Source organism: Panulirus ornatus, chromosome 18, assembly GCF_036320965.1.
Source record: "Panulirus ornatus isolate Po-2019 chromosome 18, ASM3632096v1, whole genome shotgun sequence".
NCBI classification, from domain to species: domain Eukaryota; kingdom Metazoa; phylum Arthropoda; class Malacostraca; order Decapoda; family Palinuridae; genus Panulirus; species Panulirus ornatus.
In genome coordinates this window covers 46,256,817-46,281,533 of record NC_092241.1, presented here as the reverse complement: position 1 = coordinate 46,281,533, position 24,717 = coordinate 46,256,817, and the positions used below count along the sequence as shown (strand labels likewise).

Genomic DNA, 24,717 nt, shown 5'->3' with positions numbered 1-24,717 from the left:
GATGGATCTACTTTTTCCTCTTTCCCTATTAACAGCAGTGTCCATAAGGGTTCTGTTCTCTTACCTTAGCTCTTCAGCTCTTCCTACATTTTTGTCAGAGATTTTCTTTCTTAACTAGTTAACGAAATGCACCCAGACACTAATGACTTAACTCTGCATATAACTGCTTGTTTCACAACCACTCTATCTTTTTCGTAATCTACATCTCATCCTGTCATAACTGCCTCTTCACATCCATATATGGACAGAATTTACCAGTTTAATGCCTATGAAACCCACCTTTTCCTTGTTTTACTTTCTAGAACCCCTTACATCCTTTCTGTCTTATTCAATGGCTCTGAAATTCCATTACTCAATAAAATATACTTAAAATCACTCTAACATCTAACCCATCTTGGAAATCCATTATGCAAATACCATATCTGCCTTCAAGAAATTGGTAGTCCTCTGCAGATGCCAAGATTTTTCTTTTCTGAAAAGTTGCTCCACTTATACAACAAAATGCTCCATCCTTGCATAAATTACCGCTCTCACATTTACGGAGGTTCTAACTGCATACATACTTGACAGTGTTGAGTCCAAAGCGATCTGACTTGCGATTTCTCTCAGTCTGACCTCTCAAAACTTAACCAATTTACCCTGCATCACAATGTTGGTCCTGCTACAACTGTCTGATTGTGTAGCCCCACCTTTACAATGGTCACATAATGCTTGGCAAGCAGCTGTGTCACATGATTACTGTGTGGCCATTGGCAGCTAGAAGTTGGGATGTTGTGATTTCTGTTTATTTCCCTTCCTCACTATGGTTTACATCTCTATCTCCTAAAGTCCTCCCTAAACCTACATTCTCCTTTATTAGTTCTAAAAAGATAGGATTTCCCACTCACCCCAAAACTCTAAGATTATTTCTTTCTCTTTTCTCTCTACTTTTTTTTCTAAGCCTTAATGTTTCATTAAATGCCTGGCTTAAATAAGGACTTCTGTCAGAGACATGGGCATATGACAAAGAAATATATCAAGAATATCAAAAGCAAAGAAGGTATGTTTATATTCTATTGCAATAATTCTGGTTAAATAATTAAAAATAAATTAAATGTCCATTTTTATAGTCAATTTTACTTCCTAGAGAATGCTATCAAATTTTGGCCACAGTTGTGATCTCATGGCCTTTGCTGAAGATAGGATATGGTGTTTTGATTATATTCTAGTGTATACGTCAATGTTATAATCATATATTTCTAATAAATGATAAATGACAGTTGACGGATAATAATGGTAATTTCTATGAAGCCATGCTTTTTCTAAGTGCTATCTTTCACCTTTCTCACAATCAACAGTATTAATGCTTCCTTAAACAAATGCATTGGTCAAACAATTCTAGAGATGCATTTAGCACTGTGGGGCCAAGATAAAGAGTATAAGGATTTGAGTTCAAGATTGATATTTCTTACAATGAAAAAAGACAACAAAAAATGGGTGACTGGGAAGAGATGAGAGTGCTTTGGTAGTTTTGATATAAGTGATCAAATCTGTGTTAGGGAATCTGCAGAAATTAAGTATGTAGCAATTAAGGGTATAATTGGAAAGCATGGCATATCCAGTAAAAATGAAAACGGGAAAATGTTTGTGAGTTGTGTGCTCAAAAATCACACAACTGGGGATGTTTTAGTTTAAAAGAAGGTAAAAAGGCAAGATATACATAAGTAAAAAGGTAAAAAGTGAGATATACATAAGTATACATATGTAAGTAGGAGAAATGGCCAGAAAGCGTTATTGGATTATGAGTTAATTGATAGGCACGCGAAAGAGAGACTTTTGGATGTTAATGTGTTGAGAGTGCAACTGGAGGGATGTCTGATCATTATCTTGTGGAGGCGAAGGTGAAGATTTGTAGGGGTTTTCAGAAAAGAAGAGAGAATATTGGGGTGAAGAGAGTGGTGAGAGTAAGTGAGCTTGGGAAGGAGACTTGTGTGAGGAAGTACCAGGAGAGACTGAGTACAGAATGGAAAAAGGTGAGAACAAAGGAGGTAAGGGGAGTGGGGGAGGAATGGGATGTATTTAGGGAAGCAGTGATGGCTTGCGCAAAAGATGCTTGTGGCATGAGAAGTGTGGGAGATGGGTTGATTAGAAAGGGTAGTGAGCAGTGGGATGAAGAAGTAAGATTATTAGTGAAAGAGAAGAGAGAGGCACTTGGATGATTTTTGCAGGGAAAAAATGCAAATGACTGGGAGATGTATAATAGAAAGAGGTAGGAGGTCAAGAGAAAGGTGCAAGAGGTGAAAAAGAGGGCAAATGAGAGTTGGGGTGAGAGAGTATCATTAAATTTCAGGGAGAATAAAAAGATGTTTTGGAAGGAGGTAAATAAAGTGTGTAAGACAAGGAAGCAAATGGGAACTTCAGTGAAGGGGGCTAATGGGGAGGTGATATCAAGTAGTGGTGATGTGAGAAGGAGATAGAGTGAATATTTCAAAGGTTTGTTGAATGTGTTTGATGATAGAGTGGCAGATATAGGGTGTTTTGGTCGAGGTGGTGTGCAAAGTGAGAGGGTTAGGGAAAATGATTTGGTAAACAGAGAAGAGGTAGTAAAAGCTTTGCAGAAGATGAAAGCCAGCAAGGCAGCAGGTTTGGATGGTATTGCAGTGGAATTTATTAAAAAAGGGGGTGACTGTATTGTTGACTGGTTGGTAAGGTTATTTAATGTATGTATGATTCATGGTGAGGTGCCTGAGGATTGGCTGAATGCGTGCATAGTGCCATTGTACAAAGGCAAAGGGGATAAGAGTGAGTGCTCAAATTACAGAGGTATAAGTTTGTTGAGTATTCCTGGCAAATTATATGGGAGGGTATTGATTGAGAGGGTGAAGGCATTTACAGAGCATCAGACTGGGGTAGAGCAGTGTGGTTTCAGAAGTGGTAGAGGATGTGTGGATCAAGTGTTTGCTTTGAAGAATGTATGTGAGAAATACTTAGATAAGCAAATGGATTTGTATGTAGCATTTATGGATCTGGAGAAGGCATATGATAGAGATACTCTGTAGAAGGTACTAAGAATATATGGTGTGGGAGGAAAGTTGTTAGAAGCAGTGAAATGTTTTTATTGAGGATGTAAGGCATGTGTACGTGTAGGAAGAGAGGAAAGTGATTGGTTCTCAGAGAATGTAGGTTTGCGGCAGGGGTGTGTGATGTCTCCACGGTTGTTTCATTTGTTTATGGATGGGGTTGTAAGGGAGGTGAATGCAAGAGTTTTGGAAAGAGGGGCAAGTATGCAGTCTGTTGTGGATGAGAGAGCTTGGGAAGTGAGCCAGTTGTTGTTCGCTGATGATACAGCACTGGTGGCTGATTCATGTGAGAAACTGCAGAAGTGGGTGACTGAGTTTGGTGAAGTGTGTGAAAGAAGAAACTTAAGAGTATATGTGAATAAGAGCAAGGTTATTAGGTACAGTAGGGTGGAGGATCAAGGCAATTGGGAGGTAAGTTTGAATGGAGAAAAACTGGAGGAAGTAAAGTGTTTTAGATATCTGCGAGTGGATCTGGCAGCGGATGGAACCATGGAAGTGGAAGTGAATCATAGGGTGGGGGAGGGGGCAAAAATTCTGGGAGCCTTGAAGAATGTGTGGAAGTCGAGAACATTATCTCGGAAAGCAAAAATGGGTATGTTTGAAGGAATAGTGGTTCCAACAATGTTGTATGGTTGCGTGGGCTATGGATAGAGTTGTGCGCAGGAGGGTGGATGTGCTAGAAATGAGATGTTTGAGGACAATGTGTGGTGTGAGGTGGTTTGATCGAGTAAGTAATGTAAGGGTAAGAGAGATGTGTGGAAATAAAAAGAGCGTGGTTGAGAGAGCAGAAGAGGGTGTTTTGAAATGGTTTGGGCACATGGAGAGAATGAGTGAGGAAAGATTGACCAAGAGGATATATGTGTCGGAGGTGGAGGGAACGAGGAGAAGTGGGAGACCAAATTGGAGGTGGAAAGATGGAGTGAAAAAGATTTTGAGTGATTGGGGCCTGAACATGCAGGAGGGTGAAAGGCGGGCAAGGAATAGAGTGAATTGGATCGATGTGGTATACCGGGGTTGACGTGCTGTCAGTGGATTGAATCAGGGCATGTGAAGCGTCTGGGGTAAACCATGGAAAGTTGTGTGGGGCCTGGATGTGGAAAGGGAGCTGTGGTTATGGGCATTATTGCATGACAGCTAGAGACTGAGTGTGAACGAATGGCCTTTGTTGTCTTTTCCTTGCGCTACCTCGCACACATGAGGGGGGAGGGGGATGGTATTCCATGTATGGCGAGGTGGCGATGGGAATGAATAAAGGCAGACAGTGTGAATTGTGTGCATGGGTATATATGTATGTGTCTGTGTGTGTATATATATGTGTACATTGAGATGTATAGGTATGTATATTTGCGTGTGTGGACGTGTATGTATATACATGTGTATGGGGGTGGGTTGGGCCATTTCTTTCATCTGTTTCCTTGCGCTACCTCGCAAACGCGGGAAACAGCGACAAAGCAAAATAAATAAAAAAAAAATAATAAATGACTCATGGTGAGGTGCCTGAGGATTAGCTGAATGCATGCATAGTGCCACTGTACAAAGGCATAGGGGATAAAGATGAGTGGTCAAATTACAGATGTATAAGTTTGTTGAGTATTCATGGGAAATTATATGAGAGGGTACTGACTGAGAGGGTGAAAGCATGTACAAAGCATGAGATTGGGGAAGAGCAGTGTGGCTTCAAAAGTGGTTGAGGATGTGTGGATCAGGTGTTTGATTTGAAGAATGTATGTGAGAAATACTTAGAAAAGCAAATGGATTTGTATGTAGTATTTATGGATCTGGGCAAAGGAAGGGGAAGAGGGAGACCAAGAAGATGATGGAAGCATGGCATGAAGATTACTTTGAGATATTGGGAACTGAGTACTGAGAACAATGGCAGGTGTTCATGGAATGGGATTGATGTCATAAATGTCAGATAATATGCTGTTAGTGGGCACAATCAGAGTATATAAAGTGAACTATGTAAACCACAGAATAGTCTCCAGGGCTTGGTTCTGAATAGTAGGCTCTGGGTGTATTATGTTATACATGCCCATCAGAGAGCAGATGTGTGCAAACGGGGCTGTTGATTTTCTGTTCCTAATACTACCTCACTATGGCAGGAAAACCACCTGTGTACATAGAAAAACAATTACGGTGTTATCTTTCCCTACAAAAGTTAATAATGCTGCTTTACAAAAATGATTATCTATTATAAAACTGAGAATGGATCCAAAAATTACCTTGATTTATTACTTGCTATGCAATCCAATTATAATGCCATCTTTTAATGAGAAGTGTGTTTCAAAACTGGTGCAGAAACTATATTGATAATCACTCCAATCAAAAATCTTAGTTATGAAAAGACAGTTTCATGAACTGGCTGTATCTTGGCCTTTAAGCACTTCAATTACTATCTTTAATTCTAAATGTTATGCTTTCAGTATTTAGTTTTTCTCATTCCTTAGCACAATGTCACATTATATTTAAAGGATATTTTTCATAAAGCATAATCAGGCAATCCCTGGGGATAGGGGAGAAAGAATACTTCCCACGTATTCCCTGCGTGTCATAGAAGGCGACTAAAAGGGGAGGGAGCGGGTGGCTGGAAATCCTCCCCTCTCGTCTTTTTTTTTAATTTCCCAAAAGAAGGAACAGAGAAGGGGGCCAGGTGAGGATTTTCCCTCTAAGGCCCAGTCCTCTGTTCTTAACGCTACCTCGCAAATGCGGGAAAAGGCGAATCGTATGAAAAAAAAAAAAAAAAAATAATCAGGCAAAAGAATACATGGATTATAGATAAATGCCCATATTGATTTTATTCTACAACAATAATAGAATAAAGATTTCCCTAACAGTGTGCAAGTCATTACTACTCCTTTTAACTTTGAATTTCCATTCAATTATGAAGCATTCGATGTGGTTGGTTCACACAATTCAATACCTAAATACACATAAAAGTCTTCTATGAGTACAATAGTAATAAACTAACCCTGTGTGCTCTCAGACTCTGTCCTTCTGCAGTAAGCGTGACATCAGTGTATGTGTCATCTCTCATTAGCTGATCCAACACTGTTGAACAATGAGTTTCCTTCTTCAAGAGATATGGTCCTACCAAACCTGAAAAGATATCAAATCATCATGTCTCCAAAAACAGAAAACACATGCTAGTCAACATCAACTAAACTAAAAGTGGCAGCACTATCAAAAAACATAAAACAAAACAGTACCAGAACTAAGACAGTGAAGTTACAGGAAAAAACTGGAGGGTTTAACTTTACCCAACTTGGAAAAGAAAAGAGTGAAGGGTAACCTGATAATGATACTTAAGTTTTTAAAAGACTGCTGATGTGGACAGTTGACATTTCTTCAAAAGATATAGGGATAGAGCAACAGAAGACAAGAACTAAATTTGACAAAATATTTTCTTAAAAGATGTGAGGAAATAGTTTTACAGTGTTAGAGCGGTGGATGAATGGAATTAAACAACAGAAGACATGGTTAATATAAGCAAGATACATAAATATAACAGGCTGTATGATAATAGATAATGTTCAAGAGATGAGGCCCCATGGGTGTAAAATTCCCTTCATGTAAAGCATGAATAGGTACTAATACCACTGGTGACTCCAACCCATTTCAAGAAAGTACATACATGTTATCTGTTCCCTTCCACTAACATAATTTTCTATCCACTGAGGAAGCCTCTTTGTTTATGTCTGCCCACTGATCCAGCTTCTTTATGAATCTCTTATGTAGGGCAATGTCAAACGCCTTCTAATAATCAAGGAATGCACAAGCGACCAAACTACTCTTTTGTCTACAACTTTTGTGTTAAAACTAAGCCCTTTCTCTTAAAGGAATCTGAGAGGTTTGTTATATTTAACCATATTCCCCTAAATCCTTGTCTCTCTCTCAAATAGTTTTCCTCTCTAAGTAATCATCTACTTTTTATCATCTTAACCAAAATTATGCAGACCCTTCATTACAGAGAAACTAGTCTGTAGGTCACTTTGATTTTCCAATCACCTCTCTATGGGACAGACACAAGTGTTGCTCTCTTATACTCCCTAAACATTTGTAAAAGCATGCTTCTATCTAAAGCCACACTCAAAATTAACAATATCCACAGTGTATCTGAAAATCATGTCAATAAGATTCTACAAGTGGCACTCTTGTAAAGGGAAAACCGTTCTATCAAATAGCATCTTGTGTAAAGTTATAAGACAGAATTCTACAAGATGTATCGTTTAGTATAACTGAATTTTTTTTTTTATTCATATTTGCCATTTCCCACATTAGCAAGGTAGCATTAAGAGCAGAGGACTGAGCCTCAGAGGGAGCATCCTCACTTGGCCCCCTTCTCTGATCCTTCTTTTGGAAAAAGTAAAACGGGATTATAATGAAATGTGTAAAAGTTTCAAATTTCTTCACTTAAAGAAAATGCACAAGTAACAATCAGCATGGTCAATTTGATTATAGGATGTAAGACAAAGAAAAATGAGGATGTAAGTATATACATCAGAATATATCAACATAAAAGTCTGTGTAAATGGCAACTTCCAACTATCTTTCATCCTTTCAGTGCTGTTGTCCTCAATCAAGGCAAGTATAAGGGGATAATACTGATCTCAGCCAAGGCACACTATAGGCTCTGTTGCCTGGCAAACCAAACATAGGAAGAATAATTTTAGAGCTGCATGAAGGCCTCAGTAACCTGTGAAAGACCAAAGTGGACAGTTGCACATCATTTCTCAGGATTTGCCACAACTGTAGTGCCCACAGTTATCCACAACACGCAGCACCATGCCCATGCTGCCTGTACTATGGATTGGCCAATCTGGTAAATAATAAATTTTCCTAAACAAAGAATAATCATTCTTAATTCACTGTAAACATTTTTGGTTGATAGATTTTTGTGCATTAATTATATGAATAAAAAAGTTATATTTTCTGCATACTAAAGACTGGCCACTCCAGTAATAAAATGTTCTTCCCAAACCGTGGGCTTTGCAGATTTGTGTACCATTTCATAAAAAAATATTTCTTGCACTAGGTAACAATAACTGAAAGGATTAAAAAACCAAGAGACTGTCCTGTATATCCTAAATATCAATTTTTGTTTAAGAATGTAAAGTTACTCATTTGCACACCATACTACCTATGAACAGATACTTCTTACAATGGATGATGTAGTGCTTCGTGGCCAGCCTGCTATACAGATAGAAATAGTGTCTTTAAACAAAGAGGTCAGAATATGTATAAGTTAAGATGTACCTATGTTTTAAAGGACCATTCTTGAACCCATTGGTTTTCAAATATTCACTGAAGGCACCTTTAACTCATTTAATACATTCTGTAGCATCCCTCACCCAGATTTTATTCTGTGAACAGAACTTATAATTTGTGTTATTGTCAGCATTTTCTAATCTATATAGCTAAGAGTATTTACTCTCATAAAAACAGGAAATGCACTCAAATTTCTAAGGCAACTCAGATGTTTATGGAACCCCTGCTGGGAATCACTGCTTTAAACTCTTTAGAAAATTATGAAGGCAATATTCTACAAGTGACTGCTACTCCATGCAGACACACCAAAATGCCTTAAGATTTAGGTTTACAGTGTCATTTACTCTTTGGACACTTGACATGAGCAGTCAAGCTAAATCTAGGTGTTGTATATAGGTTTGGTTGTAGACGGTGAGCTCTGGTTTCAGAACATTATAAATGAAAGCTAGAAAATGGATGTGTGCAAATGGGGTTCCTGTTTGTTTATTACTGATGCTGCCTCACTAAGGCTAGAGAAGGAGAGATGATTCATCATTCTTGGAACTGTGGTTCCAGAGTTGTTACTCAGAATAAAAAACATGATTGTATAAGCATAAAAAAACATAATAAAAAAATCATACACAGTAACTCTTTCCATATGCATAGGAATGAAAGATATGAACTCAGTGGAAAACAAAAAAACATACCTTGATTACCAAGGCTGGGTGAAGATGTCCTGCCTGAGGTATCCTGGGATGTGGCTTCATCACCATCTGTAAGAAGCATCAAAATAATTCTGTCAGTACAGAGGGAAAGAAAGAGAAAAATTACGAGGTATATAAAAATTCTAGAATGCATGGATATCAGTAAGCAGAACAAGTGACCTGTTTCTCTTAGAAGAGATGATCTTGACAAAGACAATTGTTCATCCTATCTATCTACCTATCTATATCTCTGATGCCCGGTCCCTCCAGGAACTTACATCAAGAGAGTGGCTACAGCAAAAGAGTCTCCACTTATCCCTTTCCTTACATGCCTCCTCGCAATACCATTATACACATTCTTCCACTGTTTCTTTCCCTCCAGCACTGTTCCACTCTATTTCTCCAAGTCACAGAACATCTTCCTCTCACACCAACCCCTTCAATCATACTGCCATACACTCTCCTTATAAGCTCCCTGTCTTGCATCTTTTTCCACATGCTCAAACCATGTCAAAGTATTGTTTTACCTACTCTACCACTCCAAAGCTCATTCCCTTTACATTCCCAGCCATACCAAATCTCTCATACACCCCCTCATTTCTTTCTTCATTCCATCTAGTCATACGACAAGCTCCTCTCAAAGAGCACATTTTCACACCCTGGAATCTTGATCTCTGTGACTCATTCCATGTCCAAGTTTTGGCTACATAGGTCAGAGTTGGAAGAATTATGCTGTTTCTCCCTGCAGTTCCATACTTACACCTCTACCCTTCATTATTCTCCTAAGGGACCCAATGACTCTTCTACCCTGTACTGCTCTCTCCCTCAACATAAATAGATTTACCCAAGATAGTTCCGAAATACTTAGATTCTGTCACCTTCTCTAGTCTTTCTTCCCCCAATTCTATAAAAGTTTAGTACACTTTCTTCACTTTATGAAGCTTTGCAAATCTATACTTTCACTCTATTTCCTTTCAAACACCATTAAGTACTTTACTTTTACTTGCATTTACCTTCAATCACCTACATTTACCCACATCGCACATGAAATACACTTGAAACCTTCATTCTCAGCGAACAACAAAGTATCATCCAAAAACAGGTTTGTCACAACCACCCTACCTCACCACCACATTCCATCTCTGCATCCCCTTTCCCTAGTTTTGTTTTCATCTTTCTTATCACTATCTATTTATCTATCTTTGATATATGTTCTCTCTAGAAACTCCCATCAGAGGTAGGCTTATCCCTGTCCTTGCATGCCTCCCTCACATATGCCAATCTACACATTCATCCATAATTTCTTTCCCTCCAATACTTTTCCCGTCTAACTCCCTGTCACAAGTGGTCTCCCTCTCTCTCTTATCATTCCATCCATATAAATGTTAAAAGAAAACCATGGTGACAACACACAGCCCTGTCTCACACCCACATGAGTACCAAAGTGTTCACTCAACTCTCCCTCCATGCATGTTTAAATGCATTTGCTCCTCTGTAGAAGGATTTCACACCATCAAACAGTTGTCCCCCTACTCCATATATACTTAGCACATGCCATGAAGGTTTCCACTAGACTGTCATATGCTTTCTACAGATCTATAAAGCTGCATACAGCTTCTTACCATTTACAAATACTTTTCCACAATCGTTCTCATATCAAAAATCTAATCCACACATCACATACCTTTCCTAAAACTTCCTTGCTCCTCACTTATTCCACATTCATTCACTTACATCACTCTATCAATCAAACATATTGCATAAACTTCTGGTGTACTTGCCAGACGTATTCCTCTGTAACAGATATATCAATCTTTGGTACCTTTACTTATGAATATAGGAACAATAATATCTTTCACCCAATCCTTAGGCACAACGTTCTACTATCAAATGCATTCACTCTATCACACTTTCTCTCCATACTTTAACATTTCACCTGTAAACCTATCCACTCCAGAGCCTTTCTTACATATATTATTCATATTCATTATACTTTGTTGCTGCCTCCCGCGTTAGCGAGGTAGCGCAAGAAAACAGACGAAAGAATGGCCCAACCCACCCACATACACATGCATATACGTCTACACACGCACATGTACATACCTATACATTCCAACCTATACATATACATACATACACATACATACACATGTACATAATTCATACTTGCTGCCATTTTCATTCCCGTCGCCACCCCGCAACACGTGAAATGACAACCCCCCTCCCCCCGCATGCACGCAAGGTAGCGCTAGGGAAAGACAACAAAGGCCACATTCGTTCACACTCAGTCTCTAGCTGTCATGTATGATGCACTGAAACCACAGCTCCCTTTCCACATCCAGGCCCCACAAAACTTTCCATGGTTTACCCCGGACACTTCACATGCCCTGGTTCAACCCATTGACAGCACGTCCACCCCGGTATACCACATCGTTCCAATTCACTCTATTCCTTGCACGCCTTACACCCTCCTGCATGTTCAGGCACCGGTCGCTAAAAATCTTTTTCACTCCATCTTTCCACCTCCAATTTGGTCTCCCACTTCCCGTTCCCTCCACCTCTGACACATATATCCGCTTTGTCAATCTTTCCTCACTCATTCTCTCCATGTGACCAAACCATTTCAAGACAACCTCTTCTGCTCTCTCAACCACACTCTTTTTATTACCACACATCTCTCTTACCCTTTCATTACTTACTCGATCAAACCACCTCACACCACATATTGTCCTCAAACATTTCATTTCCAACACATCCACCCTCCTCCGCACAATTCTTTCTATAGCCCACGCATCGCAACCATATAACATTGTTGGAACCACAATTCCTTCAAACATACCCATTGTTGCTTTCCGAGATAATGTCCTCGCATTCCACACATTTTTCGACGCCTCCAGAACTTTCGCCCCTTCCCCCACCCTGTAACTAACTTCCGCTTCCCTAGTTCCATCTGCTGCCAAATCCACTCAAAGATATCTAAATCACTTCACTTCCTATAGTTTTTCTCCATTCAAACTTACCTCCCAGTTGTACCACTGTACCTAATAACCTTGCTCTTATTCACATTTACTCTCAGTTTTCTTCTTTCACACACTTTAGCAAACTCAGTCACCGGCTTCTGCAGTTCCTCACATGAATCAGCCACTAGCGCCGTATCATCAGCGAACAACAACTGACTCACTTCCCAAGCTCTCTCATCCACAACAGACTGCACACTTGCCCCTCTCTCCAAAACTCTTGCATTCACCTCCATAACAACCCCATCCATAAACAAATTAAACAACCATGGAGACATCACACACCCCTGCCGCAAACCGACATTTACTGAGAACCAATCACTTTCCTCTCTTCCTACTCGTACACATGCCTTACTTCTTCGATAAAAACTTTTCACTGCTTCTAACAACTTGCCTCCTACACCATGTAATCTTAATACCTTCCACAGAGCATCTCTATCAACTCTATCATATGCCTTCTCAAGATCCACAGATGCTACATACAAATCCATTTGCTTTTCTAAGTAATTCTCACATACATTCTTCAAAGCAAACACCTGATCCACACATCCTCTACCACTTCTGAAACCACACTGCTCTTCCCCAATCTGATGCTCTGTACATGCCTTCACCCTCTCAATCAATATCCTCCCATATAGTTTCCCAGGAATACTCAACAAACTTATACCTGTGTAATTTGAGCACTCACTCTTATCCCCTTTGCCTTTGTACAATGGCACTATGCACGCATTCCGCCAATCCTCAGGAATCTCACCATGAGTTATACATACATCAAATATCCTTACCAACCAGTCAACAATACAGTCACCCCCTTTTTAAAGAAATTCCACTGCGATACCATCCAAACCCGCTGCCTTCCCGGCTTTCATCTTCCGCAAAGCTTTTACTATCTCTTCTCTGTTTACCAAATCATTCTCCCTAACCCTCTCACTTTCCACACCTCCTCGACCTAAGCACCCTAAATCCGCCACTCTATCATCTAACACATTCAACAAACCTTCAAAATACTCACTCCATCTCCTTCTCACATCACCACTACTTGTTATCATTTCCCCATTAGCCCCCTTCACCGATGTTCCCATTTGTTCCCTTGTCTTACACACTTTATTTACCTCCTTCCAAAACATCTTTTTGTTCTCCCTAAAATTTAATGATACTCTCTCACCCCAACTTTCATTTGCCCTCTTTTTCACCTCTAGCGCCTTTCTCCTGACCTCCTGCCTCTTTCTTTTATACATCTCCCACTCATTTGCACTATTTCCCAGCAAAACTCGTCCAAATACCTCACTCTTTTCTTTCACTAATAATCTTACTTCTTCATTCCACCACTCACTACCCTTTCTAATCGACCCACCTCCCACGCTTCTCATGCCACAAGCATCCTTTGCGCAAGCTATCACTGCTTCCCTAAATACATCACATTCCTCCCACACTCCCCTTACATCCTTTGCTCTCACCTTTTCGCATTCTGCACTCAGTCTCTCTGGTACTTCCTCACACATGTCTCCTTCCCAAGCTCACTTACTCTCACCACTCTCTTCACCCCAACAATCTCTCTTCTTTTCTGAAAACCTCTACAAATCTTCACCTTCGCTGTCACAAGATAATGATCAGATATCCCTCCAGTTGCACCTCTCAGAACATTAACATCCAAAAGTCTCTTTTTTGCGCGCTTATCAATTAACACGTAATCCAATAACGCTCTCTGGCCATCTCTCCTACTTACATGTGTATAATTATGTATATCTCTCTTTTTAAACCACGTATTCCCAATCACCAGTCCTTTTTCGGCACATAAATCTACAAGCTCTTCAACATTTCCATTTACAGCACTGAACACCCCATGTTCACAAATTCTTCCCTCAACTGCCACATTACTCACCTTTGCATTCAAATCACCTATCACTATAACCCGGTCTCGTACATCAAAACTACTAGCACACTCACTCATCTCCTCCCAGAACACTTGCCTCTCATGATCTTTCTTATCATGTCCAGGTGCATATGCACCAATAATCACCCATCTCTCTCCATCCACTTTCAGTTTTACCCATATCAATCTAGACTTTACTTTCTTACACTCTATCACATACTCCCACCACTCCTGTTTCAGGAGTAGTGCTACTCCTTCCCTTGCTCTTGTCCTCTCACCAACCCCTGACTTTACTCCCAAAACATTCCCAAACCACTCTTCCCCTTCACCCTTGAGCTTCCTTTCACTCAGAGCGAAAACATCCAGGTTCCTCAAACTTACTCCCTATCTCTCCTTTTTTTTCTCATCTTGGTTACATCCACACACATTTAGACACCCCAGTCTGAGCCTTCGAGGAGGATGAGCACTCCTCGCGTGACTCCTCCTTCTGTTTCCCCTTTTAGAAAGTTAAAATACAAGGAGGGGAGGGTTTCTGGCCCCCCGCTCACGTCCCCTTTAGTCGCCTTCTACGACACGTGAGGAATGCGTGGGAATTACTCTTTCTCCCCTATCCCCAGGGATATAACCCCATTATTGCCCTTTTTACCTCCCTTCTTGCCATAGGCCCCTGTACTTATATACTTTTCCTTCTATCCTAAACACCTATACAAGTAACAATTGCTGCCTCACCTTTCCCCACAATCATCAGTTCTTCAAAATACTCTTTCCCTCTTCCTTTCACTTTCTCCTTTTGATTTAACAACCTCCCTTCTTTGCTTCCCACATTAGCTTTACCACCTCCTTCCCGTACAATTTCTTATCAATTTTTTATTCACATATATCATACTTTGTCGCTGTCTCCCGCGTTAGCGAGGTAGCGCAAGGAAACAGGCGAAAGAATGGCCCAACCCACCCACATACACATGTATATATATATATATATATATATATATATATATATATATATATATATATATATACACGTCCATACACGCACATATACATACCTATACATCTCAACGTATATATACACACACAGACATACACATATATACACATGTACATAATTCATACTGTCTGCCCTTATTCATTCCCGTTGCCACCCCGCCACACATGAAACGACAACCCCCTCCCCCCGCATGTGCACGAGGTAGCGGTAGGAAAAGAAAATAAAGGCCACATTCGTTCCCATTCAGTCTCTAGCTGTCATATATAATGCACCGAAACCACAGCTCCCTTTCCACATTCAGGCCCCACAGAACTTTCGATGGTTTACCCAGACGCCTCACATGCCCTGGTTCAATTAATTGAGAGCACGTCGATCCCGGTGTACCACATGGTTCTAAATCACTCTATTCCTTGCACGCCTTTCACCCTCCTGTATGTTCAGGCCCCGATCACTCAAAATCTTTTTCACTCCATCTTTCCACCTCCAATTTGGTCTCCCACTTCTCCTCGTACCCTCCACCTCCGACACATATATCTTCTTTGTCAATCTTTCCTCACTCATTCTGCTCTCTCAGCCACACTCTTTTTATTACCACACATCTCTCTTACCCTTTCATTACTTACTCGATCAAACCACCTCACACCACATATTGTCCTCAAACATCTCATTTCCAGCACATCCACCCTCCTCCGCACAACTCTATCTATAGCCCACGCCTCGCAACCATATAATATTGATGGAACCACTATTCCTTCAAACATACCCATTTTTGCTTTCCAAGATAACGTTCTCGACTTCCACACATTCTTCAACGCTCCCAGAACTTTCGCCCCCTCCCCCAACTTATGATTCACTTCCGCTTCCATGGTTCCATCCGCTGCAAAATCCACTCCCAGATATCTAAAACAATTCACTTCCTCCTGTTTTTCTCCATTCAAACTTACCTCCCAATTGACTTGTCCCTCAACCCTACTGTACCTAATAACCCTACCATTTCTTCGTCTACTCTTTCCTTTATCAGCTTCTTATTATATCGTTTACAGATATTACATTCTTCCCTCCTCCTTTGCTGGACTTATGAGCTGTCTACATATCTTTTTCTTCTCTTCCACAGCATTTCTAATCTCATCCTACCACCATGCATTTCCACTTTTTTTCATATACCTCACAACCTTGTATCCACTTATAAATTCTACAACCTTTGGAGGTCTTTCTCTAAACATTTATAAGACCTCATTCATGCATGACTGCATCCCTACATTTTCTGCGTTTCCATGTAAACTTTCTGTCACCCTTCTTTCAAACTCCTCCCTGCATTCTTTCCGATTCATCTTCTTGCTCGCCATTACTTTTACCTCCCCATTCTTCCTTACACCATGCCTTCACTTCTCCCTGATCCTCACCTCCACAAGAACTGCAAAACAGCCAGGATCTACAAAGAACCTTCTCACAACTCTAGCATTTTCTCAACCTTTTATTCACAGCCACATAATCAATGAAATCCCTTCTGTTCTTCTCTTCCATCATTTCTCGTCCATATGTATGCACCTATGGATCATCTTGCGTTGAAAAATGATGTTTGCAGGGAAAAAATCCCTCTCAGCACAGGAGTCCACCACAAGATAACTTCCATCTACTCCAGCCACTCCCCATTAACCATTTCGCCAATTTCATTGCATTTATAACATTCATTATGATACTTTCTTATGGCAATATTCATACAGCAGACCACTGGCAGTACAATATAAGATCACATCCTATTCTAGAATATCTCAATTTTTTACTTCTATTTATCCTGCTTTTACTTCTCAGATTCTTCCTTCTCCATATCACCATCTGTGGTAATGCATATTCTTTTCATACATTCTTATATCTTAGTACAAGGGTACAGCATAATACAAGCATGTGGTAACTACCTCAATAATGTAAAATAAAAATCAACATGCAGATTTCTTTAGTACGATTTTCAGTTATTGTGACACTTGTTGGTGGAGAGACGGCCAAGAATATAGGGTCGGCAGAAAATTCTGTATGAAACAATCACCTTAAAATACATGAAAATGCAATGTATATGACATACAACTATATTCACACAGCCACTGAGTATTATCTGTAACTACAATTATGATAAGAAATCCATTAGAGAAAAAAATACATAATAGAGCAACAACATGGTAATAAAATTCTGATACAGAGATAAGCCTTTAAAAAGGTAACATCAATTAGAGAGTAAAAACATTAAAACTCAAATAAGCAGAAGAAAATATAGTCAAGTCTTTTGCCACAATCAGCAACAACTGTGTACCCCGCAGGCATATAAATCAGTACATAGCCTTCCAATCTTTTTGGATGTTGATTGCCTTATTTTGAAGATGCACTACAGCGGACAGTCTCAAAATTTCACACTTCTAACCACTTAACTCTTTTGTATTGTGTCATCTCTTGGAGAGTTAGTTTCGACCAAGTTACCACAAAAAACTTTGTCCACCTCCCCATACATTTTTAAAGGTAGTCACAATTACATCTAGTACTCTGTCATCTCTCATTTGGCCGTAATTACCATCAGCAGATGTCTGGACATAAACCTGAGAAGGTTCTTTAAGTACTCTAGGTCCATGAAGTCTTGATCTGAATGAGGCAAAGCAATGATGAGGTGTTGCAGGAGGCAGCTGCCTGCGCACTCAGTGCACCTACATATGAGAACCCACACTTTCTTGCTGCCAGGTGAAAATTCGGGTTTCTTCTCCTTAGAAAGATAAGAGCTTACCATCTTCAAGCACAGGTGGAAGATATACAATGCCCAGATGTGAATTTCCCAAATGATGTGGCAGCTAGGAAGAGTACAGAAAGAACAGCCTGAGGCACACTGAGGTGGGCTGCTGGTGCTCACAGAAACACTAGTCTCAGTGACCAAAGATATGATGATTTCACCAAGCATCTATGCTTGTGCGCCCAATAAACAGTCATGCATCACTTCTGAAAATACATTGGGGTGGGAAGACCTTTTTTTTTTTTAGACACTATCTCTAAAGGTCTCAATTTTCTCATAAGTGATACTATCGCTCTAGTGTGTGTCCATACCTCTGTCCATACATCTTACAATTCATATGATTAAGATCTGCTAACACAAATGCACTTACAGTACATTACCAACAGCTTACCATTAACATAGCCATAACAACTTTTAGTCAACTGATTTTGTCACTTTCCCCATAAACAAGGTTTACTTGAAATGTGTATGATGTGATGGGATCTGCTATTGCACTCTTCCATTTGCTTCATATAAAGCTGCTAATTTTTCTTGACTGCAGTTTTTGTACTTTTACTTACCAACACAACATTGTACTGAACAGCCGATGTAAAACAAATTTGTCCCAGACATCAACTTGATTATCGTCTCAGAGGAGGAATTCACAAACTAACATGTATCACTTTACCAGTCATATCTGTATCTGGCTTCACAGGCAAACTTGTTCCATTCTGGCTTACAGGTAGTTCTGTCTATCGATCTATCTATCTCTGACGCCTGTTCCCAAAGAGGGTAAGCACGGCATCAGAGTCTCCATATCTGGTGAACTCCAGTGCGGCTTCTTAGCCTTAGTGCCTCACCACTGCCAGAGGGCAAGTCTAACGCAGTGTTTGCAGAGACTTCTATCTAATGTTCCTGGCGACCACTATTACCTAATGTGTCTACCTATGTGTGTCTACCTATGTCTCAACCTATTACTTTTACCTCACACGGATAGGTGGGTGTCTGTCTGCCAGGGTGGTTGTGGTCAGTAATTAGTCTGAGATGAATAACGTGTCTCTCGATGCAGTTTCTACCACCTCAAGAATGACACATACGATGAACGATTCAGTTGTTCTTTCCGACATGCTTCCCTACTCTGCCATCACAGTGGAAATCACAATTTAAGGGATTAACGGTTTGTTTTACGGGAAATTCAGCTATCAATCATATATGGGGACAAATTTTATCATATACAAAGCTACAGAGTAAATAAGAAAATAAGAGGGGGGGGGAATATAGTGTATTTTAGTGGCATATACTTAACAGTTGACGTATATAGAAATAAGTTATATGGAATGATGTGTTGCACTGAAATATATACCCAACTATACTGCAAGAAAATAAAAATTAGTACGCGGTCACTATCACAGTATTTACTAAGGTGAATGAAGTATCATCAGGACAATAAACTCTAGCTGTCATGTATAATGCCCCGAGACCACAGCTCCCTTTCCACATCCAGGCCCCACAGAACTTTCCATGGTTTACCCCAGACGCTTCACATGTCCTGGTTTAATCCAGTGACAGCACGTCGACCCCGGTATACCACATCGTTCCAATTCACTCTATTCCATGCACGTCTTTCACCCTCCTGCATGTTCAGGCCCCGATCACTCAAAATCTTTTTCACTCCATCTTTCCACCTCCAATTTGGTCTCCCACTTCTCCTCGTTCCCTCCACCTCTGACACATATATCCTCTTTGTTAATCTTTCCTCACTCATTCTCTCCATGTGCCCAAACCATTTCAAAAGACTCTTCTGCTCTCTCAACCACATTCTTTTTATTTCCACACATCTCTCTTACCCTTACATTACTTACTCGATCAAACCACCTCACACCACATATTGTCCTCAAACATCTCATTTCCAGCACATCCACCCTCCTGCGCACAACCCTATCTATAGCCCACGCCCCGGAACCATACAACATTGTTGGAACCACTATTCCTTCAAACATACCCATTTTTGCTCTCCAAGATAACGTTCTCGACTTCCACACGTACACGTACATATAAATATACATACAGATACATATACATATCAACATATACACATATACATACACATAAACAAACATATACATATATGCACATATTCATACTTGCCTTCACTCATTTTGGCGCTACCTCGCCCCACAGGAAAGAGCAAGATGGTAAATGAAGAATACAAATACACTTATTTCCAATGTGGTCATAACTGTAAATTCAGTATGAATAATGGCTCAAGTGTTCAAAAATACAATAGAATTAAGTATCAAATGAAAATGATTTCATATTGACAAAACTAATATGTTATAATTACCAGAACCAATGCAGAAGAATCGAAATTAAGACACATTAAAATCATCAGCACAATGTTCCATAAAGACTTTCAATGACTGCGAGTCAGTGCATGAACGGATCAATAAATCTTAATTTCAAAAACGATGTTGTTACTTTCACAAATAATATTATCTTAAATACCTACTATGAAAAGCAAACCCATAACAAGGAAATAATAAAACATCGTAACAATTAACACCGGATAAAAACTGGTAATGTGTGATTGTCATATTAACATTATATATTAATTATAATAATTTTTCTTATATATAATTATCATTGTAGTTCAGTTCTGCTGGTTGCCGTGATGTACGTATGTACCTAAACTAGCCATGTGTTTGGTTATCACATACACACACACACACACATACACACACTGGCGAGAGAGAGAGAGAGAGAGAGAGAGAGAGAGAGAGAGAGAGAGAGAGAGAGAGAGAGAGAGAGAGAGAGAGAGAGAGAGAGAGAGAGAGAGCACAAGTGGTTCGTCAGTTTCATTTCATCCCATTTCACTTTGTAGAACTTGTCAATCTTATAAGAGGAAAGTAAGTGGCAACTAAGTTCGCGATCTCTACCGTGCAAGATGGTTTAAGCTACGTCACAGGAATGGTGGAACGTGACCACTACCGACCAACATGGAACCAGACGTTCACATGAAAAAGTAGCATAAGAAACGTATTTTCTCAAGAAATACAATAAACCCCATGAAAATAGTACCACAACCATGACTACCAACCATCATCACATAGTACCACAACCATGACTACCAACCATCATCACATAGTACCACAACCATGACTACCAACCATCATCACATAGTACCACAACCATGACTACCAACCATCATCACATAGTACCACAACCATGACTACCAACCATCATCACATAGTACCACAACCATGACTACCAACCATCATCACATAGTACCACAACCATGACTACCAACCATCATCACATAGTACCACAACCATGACTACCAACCATCATCACATAGTACCACAACCATGACTACCAACCATCATCACATAGTACCACAACCATGACTACCAACCATCATCACATAGTACCACAACCATGACTACCAACCATCATCACATAGTACCACAACCATGACTACCAACCATCATCATACAGTACCATAATCATAACTACCAACAAATACTCAGCCATGTACAACTTCCTCTCCTAACCTCAGCGGCTACAACTCATCCCAGTGTCTCATGCCTACGATGTGTGTTTTACGTTCATTACTCTCTCTCTCTCTCTCTCTCTCTCTCTCTCTCTCTCTCTCTCTCTCTCTCTCTATATATATATATATATATATATATATATATATATATATATATATATATATCATAGAACACACAAACCTCCAACGACCAGGATCGAAACCGAGACCCCTGTGTAACAGGCAGGTGCCAGGTTCGATCCTGGCTGTTGGAGGTTTGTATGTTTTATGAAGGTGCGCGTTTCTACGCACTTTGTTCGTGTATTGAAATTGTTTGGTCACATGGAGAGAATGAGTGAGGAAAGATTGACCAAGAGGATATATGTGTCAGAGGTGGAGGGAACGAGAAGTGGGAGACCAAATTGGAGGTGGAAAGATGGAGTGAAAAAGATTTCGAGTGATCGGGGCCTGAACATGCAGGAGGGTGACAGGCGTGCAAGGAATAGAGTGAATTGGAACGATGTGGTATATCGGGGATGACGTGCTGTCAATGGATTGAACCAGGGCATGTGAAGCGTCTGGGGTAAACCATGGAAAGTTCTGTGGGGCCTGGATGTGGAAAGGGAGCTGTGGTTTCTGTGCATTATTACATGACAGCTAGAGACTGAGTGTGAACGAATGGGGCCTTTGTTGTCTTTTCCTAGCGCTACCTCGCACACATGAGGGGGTAGGGGGATGTTATTCCATGTGTAGCGCGGTGGCGATGGGAATGAATAAATAAAGGCAGACAGTTTGAATTATGTATAAATATATATATATATATATATATATATATATATATATATATATATATATATATATATATATATATATATGTAAACGTTGAGATGTATAGGTATGTATATTTGCGTGTGTGGACGCATACATGTGTATGTGGGTGGGTTGGGCCATTTATTTCGTTTCCTTGCGATACCTCGCTAACGCGGGAAACAGCGACAAAGCAAAATAAATATAAATAAATATATAAAAAAATGAATATATATATATATATATATATCACAGAACATACAAACCAAGAACATCCAGGATCGAACCCGGGACCCCTGCGCAACAGGCGGGAACGCTACCGCTAGGCTATGATCGCCCCTGATAAGAGAAATGACTATTCGAATACTATGTACTCGAATACCCTTCGCCTCACATTGGTGAGCAACGGGGTCAACACCGGTCATTTCCCAACAAGCGCACATAGCCAGCAGATAGCATTTTACCGAACCTAACTGTACAACGCGGAGGTATATGAATACGAAAATAGTGCATAGGAACGCGCACTTTCATGATGGTGCACGTTCATATGCAGAGAAGGGAGCCAAGTGAGGATATTCCCCATAAGGCTCAGTCCTCTGATCTTGGCTATACTTCAGCAGAGGCGGCTATTTCATTGTACACACCGACCCATACTGTGGGTTGTGGCGCACTACCTATACTGTGGGTTGTGGCGCACTACCTATACTGTGGGTTGTGGCGCACTACCTATACTGTGGGTTGTGGCGCACTACCTATACTGTGGGTTGTGGCGCACTACCTATACTGTGGGTTGTGGCGCACTACCTATACTGTGGGTTGTGGCGCACTACCTATACTGTGGGTTGTGGTGCACTACCTATACTGTGGGTTGTGGCGCATTACCCATACTGTGGGTTGTGGCGCATTACCCATACTGTGGGTTGTGGCGCAGAGAAGGATACAGAGAGCACAGAGGTCTAGGTTGTGAGCCTCAGTGAGTGAAACATACATTATGGGTTACATAGAGAGAGTTGTTTACATGGTGAGCGAAGTTTACCACAGATGAACAACATTGATGACTGGATCATGTAATAAGATACATAACAAATGAACTATTTACAGTGATGAAAGTTATGATATTTCTTACAACTATCTGAGGTACAACATTGTTATACATGAATTATATTTGTACACATCATGTTTGGCAGGTTGTGTGGGAGACACACCTTATGATCACTAGTTGTTATCTTCCTGCCAGACGTATGGGGGGGGGGGGGGGGGTCTGGAGGGGGTGAGCCTTCTGCTTTAATAACCGAACATAATCATTACGATCGTAGATGATCATTACTGTCTTCATGATGTTAATACCATCATAGATTGTCAGAACTTATTATGTCTTTCCCATGTACCATACCCAGGTACCGTCCAGGTCTGCCGGGTGGACAATTATCGCCCTCCCATGTACCTAGTTTGCCGTCTTCTCATGTAACCATCCCAGAACATGGCAGAGTAAAATAAAAATTGTATTTCTAGCTCGTTCTAACTTGTAATTGTATAGGTTTGTGTATATGTCAAACATGATTAAGGTGTTTCTGTGTTTACCTCACAACAAATAGGCGGATATATCGTTCGTCACTTGTTCTCACATGGATGAGGTTACGATCTATACATCGTACATTACTATCTATTTCCGAAGCAGACGGGGGTCGGGTGGGAGCAAGTGGTGAGTTGTGGCCACCAACATCCATCCTAACAACCGGATGGCAAGGTTGTCTTTTTTTTTTTCACGTCTGGCCAGAGCCAGCCGTGCTCCCGCTACTCCACTATGTCATCGTCAACACACACATATACTCGCCAACACTCGAGGCTTTTCTTATTCGCCTGTGAGAGGCAGGTCGTTATCTCTACGACAACTGCTACATACAATGTACAACCGTCACAAGCGAGGACACATAATCTGGTAGTGGTCTACCAAAATTACCCCGTTAGGCATGAGTTGTAAACCCCACCCGAGTTCACCACAGCTGGTCAAGGCTCCTGAGTGTTACCGAATATTCCATTTATTTCGCAATATTCGCGCATCTCGAGGAATAGATCACATGTCTCGCGAACCAGCGAGACGCAGACAGTACAAGCATGGACCATAACACAGGTTATAACACAGTATGTACGATGCACAACCTATAACCTGTACCACTGTCCTCGTCACAAGGTTGTAGTCTGTACTTGGTGTGGTACACAAACATTTCCTGCTTCCCCTCTGGATCTTGATTCTACTCAATACGGAACCATCCAACTCATAATGTCTTCCCTCTATAACCTTATTTGTGGTTCATATATCCTCCTTCCCTCAAGTCTTCCATGTACAACTCCATGTCTGTGTGACCTCTTGCCATGAAGTGTTGATCTCATAACATGGACGTGATACAATCCTCAGTGGAGAGCAGTTTTCTCAACATACACCACAGTGGTTAGCGAGGTTCTGCCTGGGACGATCCCCCCCCCCCCCCCCCCCCCCCGCTAGAAGGTCATGAACAAAATAACTAACTACGACCTCACGACCAACACAACCACATACTTGACCTCGGGTTTTCCTCCCACTATCCACACACTTTCTTCCTGCTTACGGTCCTCTACTTATGATCTCGGCTGTGTTACTCAAGCTTGGCCACGCTCGCCCGGTATCCCATCCCTCCTTACACAGACTGTGGGAGATCGCAGGTGGCATCACGCAGTTGTGAGTTTTCTAAAAACGTTCCCGTACTGTT

General features: G+C 40.6%; 1 protein-coding gene across 1 annotated transcript in view; it reads right to left on the bottom strand.

Annotated features, from left to right (window-relative positions):
- The window catches only part of LOC139755050 (uncharacterized), a 213,219-nt gene that overhangs the window by 48,323 nt on the left and 140,179 nt on the right, over positions 1-24,717 (bottom strand). Inside the window, exons 4-5 of the mRNA XM_071673047.1 lie at positions 9,011-9,076; positions 6,028-6,155 (exon numbers count right to left, since the gene is read on the bottom strand). Coding sequence (XP_071529148.1) covers positions 6,028-6,155; positions 9,011-9,076 — 194 coding nt within the window. The remainder of the gene's footprint in view (positions 1-6,027; positions 6,156-9,010; positions 9,077-24,717) is intronic.